The 21,711-nt window shown below is 42.7% G+C and overlaps 2 protein-coding genes across 7 annotated transcripts in view; one reads left to right on the plus strand and one right to left on the minus strand.

Annotated features, from left to right (window-relative positions):
* Positions 1-2,343, plus strand: part of CLVS1 (clavesin 1) — a 128,577-nt gene extending 126,234 nt beyond the window's left edge. The window contains exon 6 of the mRNA XM_006085308.3: positions 870-2,343. Within this exon, the coding sequence (XP_006085370.1) occupies positions 870-957 (88 nt within the window). The 3' untranslated portion in view covers positions 958-2,343. The remainder of the gene's footprint in view (positions 1-869) is intronic.
* Positions 2,344-2,466: 123 nt separating this feature from the next.
* ASPH (aspartate beta-hydroxylase) overlaps positions 2,467-21,711 on the minus strand; it is a 168,427-nt gene continuing 149,182 nt past the window's right edge. For all 6 annotated transcript variants that reach the window (XM_023750997.1, XM_023750994.1, XM_023750993.1 and 3 more), the window contains 5 exons: positions 20,637-20,774; positions 8,548-8,683; positions 6,503-6,594; positions 6,010-6,143; positions 2,467-4,712 (listed from right to left, as the gene is read on the minus strand). In XM_023750997.1, the coding sequence (XP_023606765.1) occupies positions 4,562-4,712; positions 6,010-6,143; positions 6,503-6,594; positions 8,548-8,683; positions 20,637-20,774 (651 nt within the window). In that variant the 3' untranslated portion in view covers positions 2,467-4,561. The remainder of the gene's footprint in view (positions 4,713-6,009; positions 6,144-6,502; positions 6,595-8,547; positions 8,684-20,636; positions 20,775-21,711) is intronic.

Below are 21,711 nucleotides of genomic sequence, written 5' to 3' on the forward strand. Positions count from 1 at the left end.
CGGACACCTGCTTGGGGTTACTCCAGGCTGAATCCAGTCAGTCTGGAGTCTTGGCCAGGTCTAGTTAGTCAGAAACAGCAGTTTGGGTCCCCATCCCCGACTGCTTAGTGAAGCAAAAGCCAGCAGGACCAGCTCTGTGGGGGAAGGAAGTACAGCTCAGAACAGGGTCAATCAAGGTGTGAGACTCAAGGCAGAAGCACTCTGGGCTAAGGAGTCCCGACCACTGGACAGCTGGCACGATGACATTGGGGTTGAACCTCACTGGCAGCAAGTTGGAGGGGAGATCCCTCCCACACACAGGTTGTCAACAATGAAGTCTCGATCCCCGGTCAGGGCACATACAAGAATCAGCTAATGAATGAATAAATAAGTGGAACAACAAAAATAAATGTTTTTCCCTCTCTCTCCCTCTAAAATCAATCAATAAAAAATGTTTAAAAAGATATTAATAAAAAACAATGAAGTCTCAATTACAACAGGAGAGCCCAAACAATGCACACAAGAGGCATTCCTAGAGCATCCAACTCAGGTGAACAAAGGGACCACACCACTGGACCCCTCAAGACACTTTCTACATAAGGCCATCCCACAAAGACTGAGAGGCAAAGCAGTCCTATCTAATACATAGAAGCAAATATAAAGAGATGAGTTTTCTGCAAAGAAGATTCCCAGATGCCTCTCCCCATAAAAAATGTGGTGTAGAAGACCCCAAAGCAAGGAAAGCAGAGCTACAAAAGTGGAGGTTAAATACTTTGAATGTCTTGATTAATAAGGGGAATATAAAATCTGAATGCCCTCTAATGTTCCAAAATGTTGTCATCATGAATTGTTTGTAACCGTATCTTTTTCCTTCCTTCCCATATGATTAGATCTCAGTCTGTGGTAGAAGCTGGGACCCTGAAACATGAGGAGAAGGGAGAGAATGAGAACACTCAGCCACTCTTGGCTCTGGACTGAACCCCGAGTCACTCCATGTTCCCGCATATCGCCAGCCGCCGGTGGTATCAGCCGCCTAGGAAGCACATGCGCAACTGACCCCACAGACAGGTACGGCTTGACACAAGGCTCTCCACTCCTGCCACCCAGTAATGACTGTCACCAGCCATTGGTCGAAGCAGCCAAAGTTGAACAAAGACTTGAGAGATGCTTTTTTTTTTTTTCCCAATGAGGGCATTGGGTAGAGGATAAAGCAAGGCAGTTACGTAATTAAGATTTTCCTCCCCCACATTTATGGTATGAAATGCATTACTAAATCTGATGCACACACTGCATTAGGACAAGGATTTTTCTGAGGCATCGCCCAGAGACCTTCTCCCGTTTTTGCAATTTAAGATTAAGTGCATTTCCGAGTAGATACATCACAATTGTCAAGTTTAATGTAGTGCAGAGCCCTGAGACAATGGTATCTCCAGTAATTTCCATTCTTATTGAATTATTTTCTTTGACCTCATCACCAGCATCAAGTTATTCAGCCTCAGAGCAAGTTCTCTGAGGCCTGGCTATGTTCAGAGGCTGCTTATTTTGATATCCTGCAAAAACGATTTTGACATCACATCTTTTGTCAGGCTACCAGCTGATCATCATGAGCTGACATTAAAAGAAGGCACACAATGTGAAATATGATTATTTCCTCTTAGCAATGTGACTTCCACAGGCAATGTGTGTCTGCAGATGGGGTCCCATTGAAAACATGTCAGTGATTTATAAATCCATTCACGTTGCCTCACTTGGGTCACTACAGCAAAGAAAAGTGCCACTAAAGCATTTAACTCCCACCTCCCTCTGCAGCCAGTGGCTGTTGCTGGAGGAAGACCCTGAAGGATGGCTAAATAGGCAAGTACTGAAAATAAGAGAAAACTAGGAATGCAGGACGAAATGCCAAAGATCATTGTATTTCTTTGTCTATTCTCCTTGGAAATGGAGCCCCCAACTATCCATTCAAAGGAAATTAGATAAAATTAAAGATATCATAGGACATGATATCCTTACCTGTGCCATTTTCCCCCCCAAAACCAGCTGTATGTTTTCAGATATCTCAGTCATCTGCATGACATGGCCATTCATGAGTATAACCAGTGGGTGCTCAATGCCAAATAAAAATATTTTAGTTAATGGGCAGTAAAATATGATTTCACATTTTAAGAATTTGGGAGGGTTAACTTGTTAGCTAAAAATTTCAAAGGAAAGAGGTGATTCAACTGGCCATAAATCACCCTCGATGGCTATTATTACTAATTTTTTTCTACTGGTAGATAATTAACAGAAGTAATTTTTGTATTCACCCTTAAAATAAAATTGAAATAGAATTAAAAACATTTCTCAATTGCATTGCAGTATTAAAACCAATTTTTGTGTGTGTAGACGTTTCAAATAACAAAAGAATATTGAAATAATTCTACCAATGCAGTGACTGAAATAACTTTTCTTATACACCATGACATAGGGAAGAAAGATGAAGAATTAAAGTGAATTAGAAAATCCATTTTATTACCTGGGTTTATAAGGCAGTTGTGGAATCCAAGTACTTAAAATGCTATTGGAGTCAGTTATTGCCAACCCTCTGCAACAGTAAAAACAATTCTGGCTTTTCAATTGGCAATCTTTAGCATCCTGTAGTGACCTGATTTTAAATACCATGTGATAATTGCTAAGAGCTAGTTTTCACTCTATTCCATGGCTTCATTACATGAATGTAAGATGATGGTTCAATGATGACAACTTACACTTTGAATTTCTTTGTGTGTGCAATATACACACAAGAACCAAATTCTGTAAGTGACATGAATGTTACCACATGAGCAATGGATTGTATTGTCCTTTTGTCAGTCAATTTCCTCTGTTCAATAAATACTGAAGGACACAAATACCTTTTTCTTTTTCAAGAGTTTACTTTTCCTTCTTCTGGAGTTTGATAATTAATTTGATATCCTCCCACCCCCCAATACTCCATCTATTTTAGTGAGTTTTCTGGACATTGGCAAAACAGAAGGGAACACAAGAAATATTTTGCAAACTCTTCTCCTGGAAGCTAATGTGCTTAAGAACAAACAAAGACTCATTTCCATTTTAAAGAACTGTCTTTTAAATGGCGTACAAAAGCATCCTCCTTTGTCCTGAGATAGAAAAGAAGGCACACATGTTTTCCTACCTGTGAATGATATCTGGTAACCTCTGTGTAATTTTGCCAGCATTTTTTGTTCATATTGGCTTAAAGTTCAGTGCATTAATATTACATTCTTACAGCTAACATTTCTAGTTAGCTTTAATTAAAAAAAAAATGAATGCATTCATAATCTACCCAATTAATGACAGGGTCATCTTTGGAATGAGTAGGCAAGGCCATTTTTCAATAGTTATTTCTATGCAGTGTTCAATAGTAAAAAACTATGGATAATAATTGCTATTTCAAAATGTTGTTTAAAGGGCAGGAGTTGCTCAAGCCAGGCAGCTGGAAGAGTCTTCCGAACTCTTTCAAAGAGGAAAGCAATCTCAACATCCTACACCCGGGACCGAGACCCTGGCACTCCTGCCTTCCACTCTACCGTCCTTCCTAGTATTGCAACACTGTGATGGGAATCCTCTCAAGGATTCTGTCACTCGCATGGATCTACAATAGGCAAAGACACTCTGGATTCCGGCCCTGTCATGGGCAGCAACAGGCCCGGAGCCAGAGGTCCTAGCAGCCACCTATCTACCTGATCCCGAGAGAGAATTTTCACTTGGACAATTTTTACATTTGGTTTTTTTTTCCAAGCATTAAAAAAACTTACATGAGGCATTTTTATAACTCAATATAAAATGATCCCATGTCCCTTTTTGGTGTAAAAGCTTCCTCTTAGAAAGAAATGCCATTTTGACAGTATCTCCACCATTCTCACGGTGAGGAGAGAGAAATGAAGACACCAGCTCTCAAAGAAAAAAAAAAAAAAACAGACCCCGTGGGCAGGGAGCTGCACAGTTCACATATGCTGGCATAATTACATTGTTTTCCTTCGTATTAGGAAATTGCTTCCTTCATGAGTGTCTTTGCCGAAAAATAATTAAAAGGGGAAGTCTGAGTTCACCAGGAAAGTTATCGTGAAACCGCTAGAAGTGAAGCATTTACACAGCTTGTCATTAAAATCAACAAAAAAGTAGTGGTATGTGATGACAAAAATCGTCTAGCTACCCTAGAAAAATATAATTGCATAGGAACATTACAAGCTAACGCCATCCATTCACAGCCTCTACATGTATCCTCACTACACACTGATTCAGCCTCTTCTAAACAGAGAAAATATCTTTGGCTGGCAAGGTAGAAGCTATCATGTATTTACCTGAAATATGGGCATCAGACCAGCGCTGTCCTGGAATGATATACAGCAGGGTCTTTTCTAAGTGAATTGCAGTGGGGCAAGTATTCCCTTTCACGTCTTCTAACCCTAGGAGGAGGTTTAGACATCTTTAGGCGGCAAATCAAGAAAATTAAGGGCGTTGGTGCTCGAACTTCTCTCCCCACACCCGAGCCGACAGAGCCCGAAAGGCAGCCCCTCTCCAGTGTGCCCCAAACCCGCACAACATGCTAAATCGCAGGCAGGCTGCGTCTCTGCTGGGGTGTCAGCTCTGGGTGCCACACATCCACGATGAATATCAGCCGGAAAGACGTGGCGTCCTGCCACACCTCGTGCTCAAAGGAGTCGTCAAAGATGAGCACCTTGCCTTCTTCCCAGGTCCTGGAACAGAGAAACGTGGAGGCTTGTGATTCCGATGCCAGAGGACCGGTGCATGTCTACGTTGCGGGAAGGCATGGGGAGAAGTGGCCCTATGTTCACCTCCCTGCGCATGCTAGGGCCTGGGCTAAGTGCCTTGTGGGCATTATTTCACTTGCTCCATACAACAGTCCTGCAAAGCAGCTGGTATCAATGCCAATTTTATAAGCAAGAAGGCCGAGGCTCGAGGGGATTAAGTAAGAGGCCAAGGTTACATAGAATTAGGTGGCAGGGCTGGGTTCTGAAGAAGGCAGCCAGCTTCCGTGACACCATGCTGACTCCTCCAGAGCAATACAACAATATCACTGGGGGGGGGGGGGGGGGAAGGGTTTCTTCAGGAAGGGGGTTGCTGTACCGTTGAATAATTCAGTGGTAAAGCAATACACGCAATGTGTAATATGTGTGGGCTCAGTACAAGCCAGCTGACTCTGAGTGCAAGTCTGTCCATCTAGAACAGCGGTTCTCAACCTGTGGGTTGCAACCCCTTTGGCGGTCGAACGACCCTTTCACAGGGGTCGCCTAAGACCATCCTGCAGATCAGATATTTACATTACGATTCATAACAGTAGCAACATTACAGTTATGAAGTAGCAACGAAAATAAATTTATGGTTGGGTCACAACATGAGGAACTGTATTTAAAGGGCCAGAAGGTTGAGAACCACTGATCTAGAACAAGCATGTCAAACTCGCGGCCCGCAGGCTGATGTTTCATTTATATGGCCTGTGTTAGCCTTTGAGTTTGACATGCTTGATTTAGAAAGAGAAGCAAGAAGGCTCATCGACCAGATGCACGTGTTCTGGGGAGACATCATTGCAGAAGGCAGCCCTGGAACTGGGAGGCAGTCTCTCCAGACCAAAGAAGGGACAGGGATGAAAGGGTCTGGATTAACATCACCCACCCCAGTGTACATGTTCACAAAGGAAGAGAAAGTGTCCAGCTGAACATGGCTTTGTCGTCACAAACATCCATCCTCAGAGGTGATGAATAAGAGAGAAAATGGCCCTAACCAGTTTGGCTCAGTGGATAGAGTGTCGGTCTGCGGACTCAAGGGTCCCAGGTTCGATTCCAGTCAAGGGCATGTACCTTGGTTGCGGGCACATCCCCAGTGTGGGGTGTGCAGGAGGCAGCTGATCGATGTTTCTCTCTCATAGATGTTTCTAACTCTCTATCCCTCTCCCTTCCTCTCTGTAAAAAAATCAATAAAATATATTTTTAAAAAAAAAGAGAGAGAGAGAGAAAATGGTGGGAGCAAACATACTTGGTCTCGTTGGCACATCGGATCTTGCAGCCTTCCTTGGGAATCACCAAGCCCAGATGCATTCGGAGCCTGCAGTTCGTGGGCCCCGTGTGCGGCCACACGTGAGTTCCTGGGTGCATGATGGAATATTTGATCTGTGCAGAGAATATAACACACCGTTCTTCCATTTATCAAGCTGTGGGGGAATTGCTAAATTAAAGTGACAGTACAAAATTACTGTCAATTTGGATTAGAGCCTTTGTAAGACTCAGAATTAATATTCTCCTCTCATTTCTTTGTGAAGGAATTAAAAATAAGTACTCCCTTTTTGCACAAAGCTATATATACACTGAACATTTTCACCCTCAATTCTGACATCAACCACATGAAATTGTTTCATTAAAAGAGGCATTCGTTGGGCCAAAGGACATAAACACTTGTTTGTAATCATCCACATTCCCTTATTGCCAATAAGCAATTGTGTTCTTTCCAGCACTGAAAACACTCTTGGTACCTGTCCTCTCCGGCATCCTGTTGTCTCGGGGAATTTATCTAGTAAAGAACAGGTTTTAGGAGCTCCTTTGCAGGCATTTTCATTTTTTCTTCCTAGAATAATAAATAACAAAAGCATTGTTAGTGAACGAATCACAGTACAGCTCTGACTCATCCTGTTTGGACCACATGTGATCTATAATGTCATGGCCACTGTGGGAATGAGAAGGCTGCATACACACACAGAGACAATGTGCTTTGCTCCACTAGGTACTGACTTGCAGAGCAAGGACTAGAATTCTCCCCTCACTGGTGGACTATTTGACTAGGGATGTCTAATAGTTATTTCCCCCCTGAGGCAGGCAGAACAGTGGATGTCAACATGTAAGCCCAGGAACCTATGATATATTAACGGAGAGGGGAAATAAAGGTTACAGAGGGCACTGAGATTTCTAATCAGCGCATCTTAAAATATAGAGATTGCCCTGGATTAATTAAATGTGCCAATGGAATCATAGGGTTCTTAAATGCAGAAGAGTCAAGGTTTGAATGATGCAGAATGAGAAAGACTTGACGGGCCATTGCTGACTCTGACGATGGAAAGGGCTACCAGCCAAGGAATGTGGGCAGACTAAGCTGGAGCCTCCAGAAGGAATGCAGCCCGATGACACTTCCATGCTCACCCAGTGAGACCCACTGTAGACTTCTGACCTCCAGAACTCTAACAATTCATGTTATTTTAAGCCACTATGTTTGTGGTAATTTGTTACAGCAGCCACAGTAATATACCTGCCCCCACCCCCCAAAAAAGCTTATATTTCTAACCTAAAAATGCATTTCCAGGATTATACTAATGAGTTACCTACACAATGTTTTTCATTGGAATTTAATGTATTTTTCATTGTAAAAATCATCCTTTATATATGGATAAAGCAGGATTTACATGAAGGTGGGAGGAGGTCTTTGAGAGATGATGTTTTCTAGGCGTCACTGTGTCAGAGACACAGAACTTGGGACATAGTCTTAAGCATCTTAGGCTATGCAAATTTCTTCATCATCTACAAAATCGCTATTTCTTAGGGAAGATGTGCTCAGGAATGCACACAGCATCATTTGCTGCACTTAAAAAAATCGTGTTGGCAAAAAGCTGACAGTCACTTGAAATCATGTGATCTCTTGAAATCATAGATATCGCCTTGAAAATATCGCTTTAGTTCTCTTTCGTGTAAAGCATTTGGAAAGCATAACTGAGATAAACGACTGTGGTTATTAGTGCTTCAACGTACACCAACTGCTTATCATCCTCTCGATTCATTTCCTGTGTTGACGTTGTGCAACACATGGTGCTATTTAGTCTTCAAAATGGATTTACTTTGTACACTACTGTTAACTGAGTTTAACTTGAATTTTCAAGGGAAGTGGAGAGAGATTTAAAGATAAAATTCCACACTCCTCATTTTAAGGGTAGATTGCTAAGTTAATTCAATGAGCGCACACATACCGGAGCCCTGTCTGCGTGCCTTCGCCTGAATTCAGCTCAGGGAATCTGAGGCTGAATATGCACCACTTCCTAGTCTTGAAGAGCTCAGGGACTAGTTATTACTGTCCTGTCGCTCCGGTCTGTCCTCATCTCTACCAACTCTTACCCCTGGGATATCACTTTGGCAAGCGACACTATCTCCATTTGACAGGAGCAAAGAAGCTCAGGGAAGCTCCTCTCCAAGGCATTGGGAGCACACGGTGGACTCTGCAGATATGCCTACACAGCCGAGGTACTCTCTGTAGCTTATCACTTAACAGAAAATATTAGGAAATCAAAATACTGTTATTTATATTTATCCAAATACACACAAGAGTATACACAGGCATGCACACACATACTTACAGGCACACACACAAATAAGTGTTCACATATAGATTTAGAAAACCGAATGGAATTTGATAAGCTAGGTTTTCCCGGGCAGATTCCCGTAAATTGGGGAATCCCGACCCTGGGAAGTGTCACCAGACTAGTGTCTGTTCCCGAGGTATCCCTAGCTGTGGAGAGTCTGGAAGCCGGGGGCTCACCTTGCTGCCACAGCGTAAACTGGCTCCAGTCTCCCTTCTCCCTCAGGTTTTCATCCTCAGGCAGGAAGAGGCCTTTGGCTTTATCCATCACCGCAAGGCCTTCGTCGCGGATCAACTTCCAGTTTCTCTCTAAGGACTAGAGAGAAGATTCTGGTGTTAATGGACTGAAAATATGCCAGTTAGAACACCTTATCAAATTGACTCCCAGCTTTTTGTTTATCTGATTAATCAAGCAATGAAATTTTTCTCACTTCATTTTTTAATTTCTTTTTTAAAGTTGACTTTTATTTTTTTAAAATCTATTTTTATTGATTTCATAAAGGAAGGGAGTGGGAGAGAGAAACATCAATGATGAGAATCACTGATCAGCTGCCTCCTGCAAGCCCCACACTGGGGAATCAAGCTCACAACCCAGGCATGTGCCCTAACCGGGGATTGAACCATGACCTCCTAGCTCATAGGTCAACACTCAACCACTGAGCCACGCCCACCAGGCTAAATTGATTTTTAGACAGAAAGGAAGGGGGGGGGGGAAGAGAGAGAGAGAGAGAGAGAGAGAGAGAGAGAGAGAAAGGGAGAGAGAGAGAGAACAGAATATCGATCACTCCCTACTGGAGATTCAGCCCTAAACATGGACATGTGCCCTGACATTGAACAGGCAACCTTTCTGTGCACATCACAACGCCCCACTAACTGAGCCACACCTGCCAGGGAGGCTCACAACATCCTCCTCCACCCATTGGTTGAGGTTGTTTCCACACCTTGGTTATTGTGAATAATGCTGCAATGAACAGGGATACAGATATCTCTTCGATATCCTGTATTCCATTTCCTTTGGATATATACCCAGAAGTGGGATTGCTGGGTCACACGGCAGTTCTATTTTTAATATTCTGAGGAACCTCCATACTGTTTTTCATAGTAACTGCACCAAACTTATATACTTCTGTTTCTGTGAAACCCACCCATCATCACCTGCTTTGTGCTGGTCACCTACCCATAAATAATTCCAATACTACTTTAACCTCAAGTAGGTAATTCATAAATAGCAAGTCCAAGATTTAATTTCAATACAGACACACTCAAAAGTCCTCACTTTGGCAGGTCCTCAGAGTGAGAGAATATGGTGGTTTTCTCAAGGATGCTAAGATTACAGAAAGGGAAAGAAGAAAAAATGCAGTCCATATATTTACATCTTCTATAAAACATATCAATCACCACAGTCCCTGCCGCTACGCGCCTTGTTCAAGTTGCCAGATAAATCTGTTAGATTCATGTTAAACTGTCACACGCGAGAGGAGAATTACCTCGCTAACACACGAAATTACTTTCCAAATGAGTGTTTTGGCACCTTCCCCTCCTCTCTCCTGGTATTTTAGAAGTTTCTCTCACTTCTTTTGAAAGCACATTTTAGAGGCATCTTTGATAGGAGCTGATCTTTTGTTACTAAAATAGGGCACAAAGCCCTAGGGAAAAATGTTAAAGTAACTGCATCACTAAATAAAATTTTTGAAATGTTACTGAGGAGCAAGCTGCTTTTGTATGTGACATGTCATTCCTGCCCCCTCTCACCTCCTCTCCGTGTCTCCAGGGAAGTGTTGCTGAGCTCCTTTTCCAGGAGCAGTAATGATTTTTTAAAAACACGATTTTGTATCCCATTGTGACACGTAGCACTCCTGGACCACCTGCGCCGAGAGGCCACGGACCTGCTCAGTAGGAATCAGGCACCGCACAGGTTTCTAATTTCCAGTATAAAATTGCCACTCATCACTTTCTTTTAGGTTCAATACTGTGTCAGACAATTTTACAACGGGAAGGGTCCTCGTTAATCTAGTGGACACTTTTCCCTTCAGGGATGAAGGAATAACTCTTGGAGTGGACATCTCACAGTCTAGTGGCCAGAAACCGTCTGCAGCCTCCACGTGCCTCGACTGTTCCTACGGCACCTGCGGGAGGGGAGAGGCGAGGCTGTAGTGGCCCTGGGGACCCTGCTCCCCTCTGGGCACGAGGGTGACTGGTGGCTCCCGCCAGCTCCTCTGCATTGGGTTATCGGCACCTGTGAGGCGCAGGTGCTGGTGCGGGGGGTCCTTGGGGAACAGAGCGCTCCCCACAGGACACCAGGCAGACTAAGGGGGTTCACATTCCTGACAGCTGGGAAAACCAGGCTAACCAAACACACACACCTAGTAAACCTGAGGAAACTAACAACAAAGATAACAACAGTCACGATCTCTTACGTGGTCAACGTAAACATTTTTTCTACCAAAGTAATAACTACACTATGGCAGTCATTTTCAGCCAGTGCCCCACAAGAATTTCTAGACATGCAATGTCTGACCAAGGGGGTCTCTTCATGGGCATTAGGGAGACATTTGGGATGGGACCCGGTAATGTTATTTTTAAGCACAAACCAAGAAACCACATTGTATAAAATTCACATAGTTATAGGGGATTGATTGATTGATTGTGTGTGTGTGTGTGTGTGTGAGAGAGAGAGAGAGAGAGAGAGAAAGAAAGAGAGGATACACATTTTCTCTATAAGATTATTATTCAGTTTTCTGAGATGGCAAAAATTTCCATTTTTTTAGGAAATTCCATCAGGAACTTGAAAGATGCCTACATTGTTAAAGGCCTCATATGAAATATTATTTCCTTGACCCTAAATTCATCCATTTCATGAAACTGAAGAGAGATACATGGATAGGGTTGGCATCTGAGTTGGTGGCCCAGAAAACAATAGCTTCTAATTCACATTTCTTCTTGTGGCTACACAGACTTCAGAAAGCAGAGTTGATTGCTTTTACAGTGCCACATGGCTCCATAAACCCATCATCAGAACTTGCCTGTTGAGTTAAACCTCAGCTGTATTTGGCACTGTAGTCACCCCACAAATGGATTTCCTAGTTTCAAGCCTCATTAGTCCCACAATACACTCCTGCTCTCTTTAATCCAAACCCTCCATCCAATTCAGGGCACTTGGCCGATATGCTGTTCATCCCTCTTGAATGGTACATGTTTCTCTTTTACACCAAATTAGATTAACTCCTGCCCGGCCGGTGTGGCTCAGTGGTTGAGCATCAACCTCTGACACAGGAGGTCACAGTTGATTCCTCATCAGGGCAGGTTGTGGGCTCGATCTCCAATAGGGGGCATGCAGGAGGTAGCCGATCAATGATTCTCTCTCATTACTGATGTTTCTGTCTCTCTCCCTCTCCCTGCATCTCTAAAAATCAATAAAACATTTTAAAAAATTAGATTAAGTCCTAATTTTTAAAGCCTTCTCGAAAAACTGACTTCCTGCAGAAAGTCTTTAGAGAAGCACACTAAACCCACACTAATTCTTATTTAACTACTAGAGGCCTGGTGCAAGAAATTTGTGCACTTGAGGGTGGGGGTCCCTCAGCCCAGCCTACGCTCTCTTGCAGTCCGGGAGCCCTTGGGGTATGTCCGACTGACGACTTAGGCCCCACAGGGAGCAGGCCTAAACCGTCAGTCGGACATCCTTAGCACTGCCACGGAGGTGGGAGAGGTTCCTGCCACCACCACTGCACTTGCCAGCCATGAGCCTGGCTTGGGCTTCTGGCTGAGTGACACTCCCCCTGTGGGAGCACACTGACCACATGGGGGCAGCTCCTGCATTGAGGGTCTGCCCCCTGGTGGTCAGTGCGCATCATAGCAACCGGTCGTTCAGTCGATTTGCATATTAGCCTTTTATTATATAGGATTTCTTTTACTATTTTCATTGGATTAAAAGTACACTTTCTTTTAGTGCTTACAGCTTTTAAAAAATTTGTCTAGTTCTCACCAGGAGCCCCCCCACCATAACAAAGAAAAATACACATTTTTTAAAAGTCAAATACTACCATAGGTCTTATAATGGAGGCAGTAGTCTCTTACTCAACTCTTCCCCAGGTCTGAGTTCAATCCCAGCTATTTCCTGCAGCAACTTAACAATACGATGTCTTCTTCCCCCTCGTCTGCATCATGCAATACAGTTAAATCCACACATCGTTCATACATCTGGGTAAATTCACATTCAGGTTTTATAATATTTTGACAATGAGGTATCATTCACACTTGAGTTGTAATGATTACCCTTCATTTCACATGCTCCCTTTTCCTTGGCTTAATTTTCTAATGCACTTAGCATCCTTCTTCTTTACAGCAATGAAGGAGTATGAGAAAAATCTCAACACTATTCTCCCCTTTGCCAAAAACATCATATAAGCTATTTTTCTTTCTCTCTCTCTCGCTCTCTCTTTTTTTTTTCTGCAGAGAACCCGCCAGTAGCCATCTGCCTTGCTTTCCTCTGAACAGGTTGCTGTCTGGGCTTGCTGGACAACTGTCCTTGGCTTCCGCCTGGTATCGGGCTCCCTAATGAGTGAATTCTAATCATTCCTGAGAAAGAACACACCACAGATAAAATTGAATTTCTGAAGCTATTCATACACTTGATTGAAGGCCTGGCCATGTGCAGAATTCTAGGCAGTAAATAACTTCCTTTTAGAATTTTGCAAGCATTGCTCCATTGCATTATAACTTTTAGTATAGTGTAGTGCAGTGATGGCGAACCTATGACACGCGTGTCAGAGGTGACAGCGAACTCATTTTTTTTTGGTTGATTTTTCTTTGTTAAATGGCATTTAAATATATAAAATAAATATCAAAAATATAAGTCTTTGTTTTACTATGGTTGCAAATATCAAAAAATTTCTATATGTGACACGGCACCAGAGTTAAGTTAGGGTTTTTCAAAATGCTGACACACCGAGCTCAAAAGGTTCGCCATCACTGGTGTAGTGTTTGGAGGTGTAAAATTTAGAGCCAGACAGCCTGGATATGAAATCTGACTCTGCCATGTAATTAGCTGTGTGATATTGGGCAAGTTACTTAACCACTCTGTGCCTTAGGTTCCTCATTTATAAAGAGGGTAAAATGCTACTACTTCCCTCAAGAGTCTCTAAGAAGATTAAATGTGCTTAAAAGCACGAGTGTTGTATGTAAGTATAGCTATGATGATGATGATGATGATGATGAAGATTTTAAGATCTTTTTATTTCTGGTTTCCTGAAATTCTATGGCAACATGCCTTAATGTAAATGCTAGAAACTCAGCAGTCCCTTCAATATGGGAATTCATCTAGCTGAGCTTTAAATATTTTCTCCTGTGGAGGAAAACAGGACCATTCAGAGAGACATTTCTGCTGAGGTAGGTAGTAAACGTTGCAGATTGCTAAGTAAGGCGAGTTGCTAAGGAAAATCACTACTGAATGGAATGAGTTTGCTAGGGTTGCCCGAACAACATTCCACAGCCTGGGTGACTTCAACCACAGGCGGTTAGAGTCTCTCAGTTCTGGAGGCCGCAAGTCCAAGCTCGAGGGGTTGGCAGGTTTGGTTTCTTTTGAGCCCTCTCTCCCTGACTTGCAGATGGCCATCTTCATACTCTGTCCTCACATGGTCTTTCCTTGTGTGCTCACACACCCTTCTGTGTCCAAATTTCCTTTTCTTAGAAGGACACTAGTCATACATATTGCATTAGGGCCCACCCTAACAGCCTGGTTTTAACTTAAGCACCTCTCCAAAGGCCCTATCTCCAATGCAGTCACATTCTGAGGTACTGGGGGGACTAAGGCTTCAACATATGAATTTGGGAGGCGGCACGGGGACACACCCTATAGCACTAATGCAGATTCAGGTTAGAACTAGTTCCAGCTAAGAAAGCAAACAGCAGATGGAGGGGATCAGAGATAAATTCACATCAACACGAGAATAAGAAAGAAGAATTTTACAGGAGCAACATCAAATATAGGCATGGAAAAAGACAGAAAAAGCTATGCTTTTAACATGTGGGCAAAACATAATACAAGAACTCTTAAAACTCAGGTTAACACACATAGGATTGGGCAAGTAACCGTGTGATTAGCTGTTAAGAAAAAGCCTGTTAAGAAAACACTGATACTGGCATTTGAAAAGTCCCAGAGATGTATGTACTTTGAAAGGTTCTGACTCTAAATTAAGAAAAGACAGGCGGCACAATTTAGGCATTAAATTGGAGTTAGAAGGAATTGATAACAATGGCGCTTTAGGAGAATGTATACCACATTTTACTTAATTGTCTGAGAACCTGCTTGTTATAGTTAATTATTTTAGGAATTTATCTGATTTCTTTTAGAGATAAAATCAGCTTACTTAAATCTTAGCCAAAGCATGCCTGTACTTTAACATGGTAAAGATAAGACAGGGGAGCCGTATATTCTCCTTATAAAGAAATCGGGGGTGGGCATCCCCCGAGTGCCGAGCTGAAGGTAGGAAATCAGAGCAAATACAATAGTGAGTCTAATGCCCACACAGCAAATTCTCTTTGCAATAAGTTTAATAAAACCTCCTGGGAAATTAGTGGCATTAATGCAGCAATCTCTTGCTGGCCCTAATGCATTTTAATCAGATTTCCTGTTTTCCACGTTGATAAAGGAAAACATCTGACATTTATTATTGTGGAAATAAAGACCAACCAAGTGGAAAAGCACAGGCTATTTATTCAGGGCTTGCTAGGGCAAGGGAGTCAGCCGCCCTCACTGGTGCTCTGAGAAGTAGGAACGCCATAGAGCAGTGGTTCTCAACCTTCTGGCCCTTTAAATACAGTTCCTCATGTTGTGACCCAACCATAAAATTATTTTCGTTGCTACTTCATAACTGTGATGTTGCTACTGTTATGAATCGTAATGTAAATATCTGATCTGCAGGATGGTCTTAGGCGACCCCTGTGAAAGGGTCGTTGGACCACCAAAGGGGTCACGACCCACAGGTTGAGAACAGCTGCCATAGAGAGACGCGCCCAAGGTACCTGATCTGGAGGCTGGAGGCTGGAGGCAGGGGCAGCTGTGAGCGGGCTGACTAGAAGCAGCATCCTATGTGACAGGAGCGTGTTTGGTTGTCTCTGGTTCGTCTTATGTTGGAAGCAGGGCCAAGCATTAGGGAAGCTGTCAGTTACTAATCATTTAGCCCATTTGGGCCAAATACACACAAGTTATTGTTTAGCTTCCCGGATTGTCACCAGAGAGCAACGTGGCTTCCTGACACAGAGTGAGCTGGCTTCCTGGGGTATTGCTTGTAGATAAGGAATTGGCTTCTCGGGCTGTTCAGTGCAGGTTGTAGGTCAAGGTTCTATTTCTACGTATAGTCTGGACATGGTCTGTTTGTCTATTTAGTCTCTCATTATCCTTTCTGAAGGGAAAAGTTAACTCAAGGCACCCAGCGTGGGGGCAAGATGAGAGTCTGGAGAACTGAATTTTAATTTTTCTAGTCAGCGGGAGAAGCAGGGTTTCTTTTTCTAGGATACAGGAGGGAAGACAGTCCAGGTTGCCAGGAGAAACGTGTCTGGGACGCAGACAGCAAAGGAGACCCGTAGTCCTCTGACTGTAGCCCAGACTGGCAGGGACAATGGCCAACAATGTCAGTCGAAAAAAGGTAAGAGGAGAGACCAAGGTGTCTGCGTGGCTCTACCTACTGTGAACAGTGTGCTGAGCTATGTCCTGAGGGAGCCACAGCTAGGAGCAAACCCCACAAAGCTAAGGGGCTAAGAGCCTGCTGGGGAAGCTTTCTGTGCCTACACAAAATATATCACCTGATAAACAGATAAGCAGATGACCTATATGTGTATGTGACACCATTGTAATCAGCTAGTTATTAATAATAGGAAAGGAGCGAAGGGAAGGCCAGACATTATAATCATGGGCATTTGGGCAGCTTCACCAGGAAGCTGCAACTTTTCACTTCCAATGGAACCTCCAGTCCATTCCCTGCAAAGCACTGGGGATGCAGCAAAGGGGAGACAGATGCATGTTCAGTAAAGTCAGGATGACATAGGTAGGATGCCTGTCAGTCAAACCTGGGAACAGAGACCACTGGCCAGAAGGGGCAGGGCCACTACAAGCCCATGAAAATTTGGAAATACATAATCCCCGCGACAAAGGAGTTTTCTTTCTCTTGGCTCCCTTGTTTTGCACTTGCCCGTGTTCCCTTCATGGCCATGTGGACCATGATTAGAATGATTAGACTGCAGCTGGGAACACAAACGAAGCTAGCCTGATGCTGGATTGGACTCTGCTCCAACATGGGATGGAAACTCGGGACACTGGCTTTGATTTTGGCCCTGAAGAAGGCACACTGGGACTTGTTCCTTGGTGGGACAATGGAGAATGGGACCTTGGAAACTCAGGGGATTCAGTCCACAGAAATCAAGCTTTCTATAGTATGGCATCCTCCCGGAGGGGCCCCCAGAAATTCTTACTCTAGCAGTACCCCAAGAACCCCACTTTCACCGATAACATACGTGTATGTGTATGGTTAAGACATCAATCTGTGTGTATGTGCAGTAAGCCATAGATCATGACCTACTCAATCAAACATTTGGAACTGCAAATGCAGTACCAACCTACAGGTACAGTTTGCAATTGTCCTAAAGTATCAAACACTGTACTGTGAGTTCCCAAAGAAAGCCACACATAAAGCCAATTTTTAGCATCTTTTTTTCACATTCACAAACACTGAACACCGACCAATTTCACTTTGAGAAAGAAAACAGCCTTTTAGTTTGAAATCATTCAAAGAATAGGAAATATTTTACCCTTTTGTTATTGCTATAATTGGCATCACATGCAATCGTGTCCTATAACCTTAGCAGTGTTCACATTCCAACACACACAGGAACACCCTGGATGGTGGGTTTTTGTTATATTTTGTTTTGGTTTTGAGTCTTACCAAAAGCTCAAAGGAGAATAAAAGCAGAGGTCATTATTTGGTACTTAAAGATAAAAGAAACGGAGGCTTCGCTTCGCTGGGTGAAATGACTTGCCCAAGGTGTCAGAGCTGAGAACGAAAGGAACCTGCTTCTAACTGTAGACCCCCTTTAAAAAGTCCTCCTTTTTAAAAGGGGGCCTACAACCAGCAGGTTCCCCAAGTTCTCTGAACTCCCCTGGTGATATTGTCATTTTCAGTAAAAAATACCATTGGTTTCCAAAAAGCTTAAAGTTTGAATTACAAAAATAGGATTAAGCTATTAGCTGATCTTAAGGCGCTGCTTTCAGCACTTCCTCATACCTAACACTTTTCTATAAAATCACGAATCCTCTTATTTTACAGCTTAATTGCACTGTAAATCTGACATTTTTACTTCTTTCTCAATCCAGTTCATCTCAAAAGCAGCTCAGTGAAAACATTCAAATATTTAATCACACCGCCAGAAATGTTGAACCACTAATGTTATTATTACTGTATGTCTTCCTTTTCTTCTCTGTCCAGGTGACGTTATTCATACACAATAGATCTGTTAATAAAAGCTCCAGTCTGAAGGCAAATGACAGAGAGCCTTATCATTCTAATCAATCATTCTTAAGTACTGTGTCACACCATCGGCAAAATATTACCCGGCCCACCTCTAACTGAAATAAAACTACAATATGAGGAAAGGAAAACTTAGCTGTTTATATCTGAGCGGCTGTTCGGAAACACCCAAACACTCAAAGGACTAGAGGATGTTCTTTTTCCCCAGGGATGAATGGAGGACAGAGTTAGGTAGCAGAAAAAACAAATACAAAAGGGATGTTTTAAATAATGGTTTCCGTTGCTCTTGGCTGTTGGTTTTCCATGTTCTTCCTATGCATGCATGTTTACATCTAAATTCACCTCCGAATAAGGAGGATCAAAGAATAATCTCAAAAAAAGGAAGAGCAACTTTCTTAAGGTATGATGGCTTTTTTCCCCACTAGAAGAGATTTCTTTTCTCTTTTCTCTTTATATCCTAGCAAAGACTTTAATCCATTTTTGTTTCAATTTCTATGTTAAATATCCCCAAGGCACTTAGGGCTCTGATATTTGTGATTTGGACAACCACCTACTAAATTTTAACGAGCACATACCTAAAAGAAAAAACTCCAGTGGAATATTTTTCTCTAAATCTTTTTCATTGAGTTGCATAGTCTCTCAACATCCCCCCCCCCAACCCCCCAAATGGCAAAGTACTCAATAAAGGGCAACTATGACATTCAACAAAAGGGGAAAACAAATGATGACTTTTACTAACATTGTCTCATGCCTTCATGCCTTCAAGAAAATGGCCCTCTACATCTCCCTGGAACACACAATGAGGATAATTTAAATGAAAATGTACCATCCAAGGCAGTTAATTGTCACAGAAAGACCCGAATGTGGGTGATAATCCTAAAAGGATTTTGGCTAAGCACGGTGGCTACCAGATTTAGAAGGTTTCCACTTTAAGATGTTAATGCCTGGGTGAGGATACACGTTTGGATCTGCGAGCACACCTAGGTCAGCGAGGGCACTGAACACTAGGTCACCTTCCCAGCATCCATTGTGCCTCTTCCTCCTTCCTCACAGGACCCTGATTTAGTCCGGATATCCACCCTCCTGCAGATAATCCACTGAATGTAGAGGAATATGGCTTTTTCCCTGCTCCAGGGGTTGACCTGTTGTTTTAAGGAAAATCTCATAGCCCCTTGCCAATAACTCATCCAGAGCGGAAATGTGACTTCAGTTGACTCAGAAGGGAAAGCCTTTTGCTCCCTGCTGAAAGGAGAGGGACAACAGTCTTTCTCCTGCTGGAAACTTGTTCCCTCAGCCTGTTGCCAGCTACTTGGTTTCTCAGACTCCCTTATAACTGTGAGTGACCATGTGACATGGTTATGAACAACAGAACAGGGTCTGCTTAGAGCAGCGGTTCTCAACCTGTGGGTCGTGACCCCTTTGGGGGTCGAACGACCCTTTCACAGGGCGCCTAAGACCATTGGAAAAACACATATATAATTACATATTGTTTTTGTGATGAATCACTATGCTTTAATTATGTTCAATTTGTAACAATGAAAATACACCCTGCATATCAGATATTTACATTACGATTCATAACAGTAGCAAAATTACAGTTATGAAGTAGCAACGAAAATACTTTTATGGTTGGGGATCACCACAACATGAGGAACTGTATTAAAGGGTCGCGGCATTAGGAAGGTTGAGAACCACTGGCTTAGAGGTTTCTAGAAGGCCATGTAGGGCTGGTGTGGTGCTGAACAATGTTAAGAAGCCCCCAAATCCTTTCCCACTCTCCCCCACCCGCCCCATTCTGGTTGCTGCTGGCAGCCATCGGGAAGAAAGCTGGCACTAGGACGAAGCTGACGGCGGAGGAGGCGCACAGACAGGAAAACCTTCCCCAATTACACAGCCCCGAGGTCTGCCCTACCGCAGGCCTCCTTCCCAGGAGCCAATCAGATTCCTCCTGGTGTAAGCCAGGGTCATGCTGCATTTCTGTTACCTGAACTTGAAAGCATCCTAAAAGCTACAGTAGAGAAATAAACTCACAAAGAGACCAAGAGAAAAAGATTTGCTGGGAGAGGGAGAACCAGAAGAGCTCAGTGTGATACAATCTGAGAGAGGATGGACTTTTCCAAAGAAAAGAATCACCGGCAACACTAAAGGTAGTACATGTATCAGGGACGCTATTTTCCCTAGACTGTTTCTGCTTTGGGAATAGAACAACGTTCAAGCAATCTGCATTCACTGTCGCCACACCATGCTTTTCTGATTTATAAGATATTTGGAGGCTAACTGATGGCAGCTGACTTTACACTGGATTATGATGATTGTTATGGATCACAATTAGTTTATGGTGATTATAAAGTGTGTTTTCACAGTGAAATACAGAATAAACATGGTCAGGTAAGACTTACTCAATGTAAGTACATGGAGAACACACTGCAACCTTTCTTTTCCCCAAGCAGACCACATTAATCACTAAACTCTTACAGACACATTTTATTCAAGATGTTCTCGAAAACAAAAACTGGAAAAATGTAAAACATTTACCTAAAGATTGCTCAATCATTTTTACGAGTATGAGGGAGTACTGAAGCTAAAGTGTGTGAGAACTGCTCTTTAAGAAAAATTTCTTTCTTCACCATCTCAACTAAACTTTTGGCTAATGTCACTGGATATAAACTCTCTCTCTGCCCTGACATTCTTTTCCACGGAAGCATCCTGATTGTGAGTAGGAGACAGACAGCCTGAGTTAACACTCACCTTCACCAGCTCAGTGTAGCCCGTTTCCTTTGGGGTCCACCAAGGCTGGGCTTTTAGTCCGTTCACGTTGTAGAGCGAGCGCTGCCAAACGGATGCAAAATGGCCCCTCTTGTGCCCAAGCTCGTACCACGTATACGCCTGAAAGAACAGAAAAATGAACTGCAAACGAGGCATTTTTATTCATTTAAAAATTAAAGTCACTAATAATCAAGTATTATTTTGCAACATTTAAATAAAGAGCTTGCTGGTCAGGTGTGCCCAAACCTGTTACACTGGTGAAAACTGTTATTGTATTGGGTCCCTGGTTATGACCCATTATGACAAGTGAATGTGTGATTTTATTTCCAGCCTGAGGCTGTGTGGTCTTTTAACACAGGATTCATGCTGCATGCACTCTGGTCTCTCTCAGTGTTCAGTAGAGTCGAGGACTTACTTGTTGAGTAATAGACAATTTTAGACACTGACGTAGACTATAAAGTCTAGCTTTTATTTCTTAAATTCTGTCTTTGAGTTTTCTTTTAAAAGAACTGCAATTTTGCTAATTTCTTCAAAGATATCTGCATTTATTGAATTAGAATTCTAAAATCAAGAGTTCCTCTTTTCTCATGTATTTTCTTTCTGTGTCTGCATTTAGGAAGGCCACCCAAAGAAACAGTGTAAATCCTCCTCCATTAAATGAAGTAGACAAGCCAGGCTGGTGTGATTCAGTGGTTGAGCATTGACCCTATGAACCAGGAGGTCACAATTTGATTCTCAGTCAGGGCACATGCCCAGGTTGTGGGCTCCATCCCCAGTGTGGGGCATGCAGCAGGCAGCCCATCAATGATTCTCTCTCATCATTGATGTTTCTCTCTCTCTCTCTCCCTCTCCCTCTCCCTCTCCCTCTCTGAAATCAATAAAAAAATATATTAAAAAAATAAAAAGAGACATATTTTTTAAAAAATTAAGTAGACAAAAGGAAATCGTATTCTGAGTTGGCATTAATATAGTGATAGCCCATATTGGATTTTTTTTAAAGGGGGATTTTTGTTCCCTTTTTATCCCCTGCCATAAGGATAACATCTGTGGCTTGAGG

This window comes from Myotis lucifugus, unplaced genomic scaffold (assembly GCF_000147115.1).
Source record: "Myotis lucifugus unplaced genomic scaffold, Myoluc2.0 scaffold_17, whole genome shotgun sequence".
In the NCBI taxonomy this organism is placed as follows: Eukaryota; Metazoa; Chordata; class Mammalia; order Chiroptera; family Vespertilionidae; genus Myotis; species Myotis lucifugus.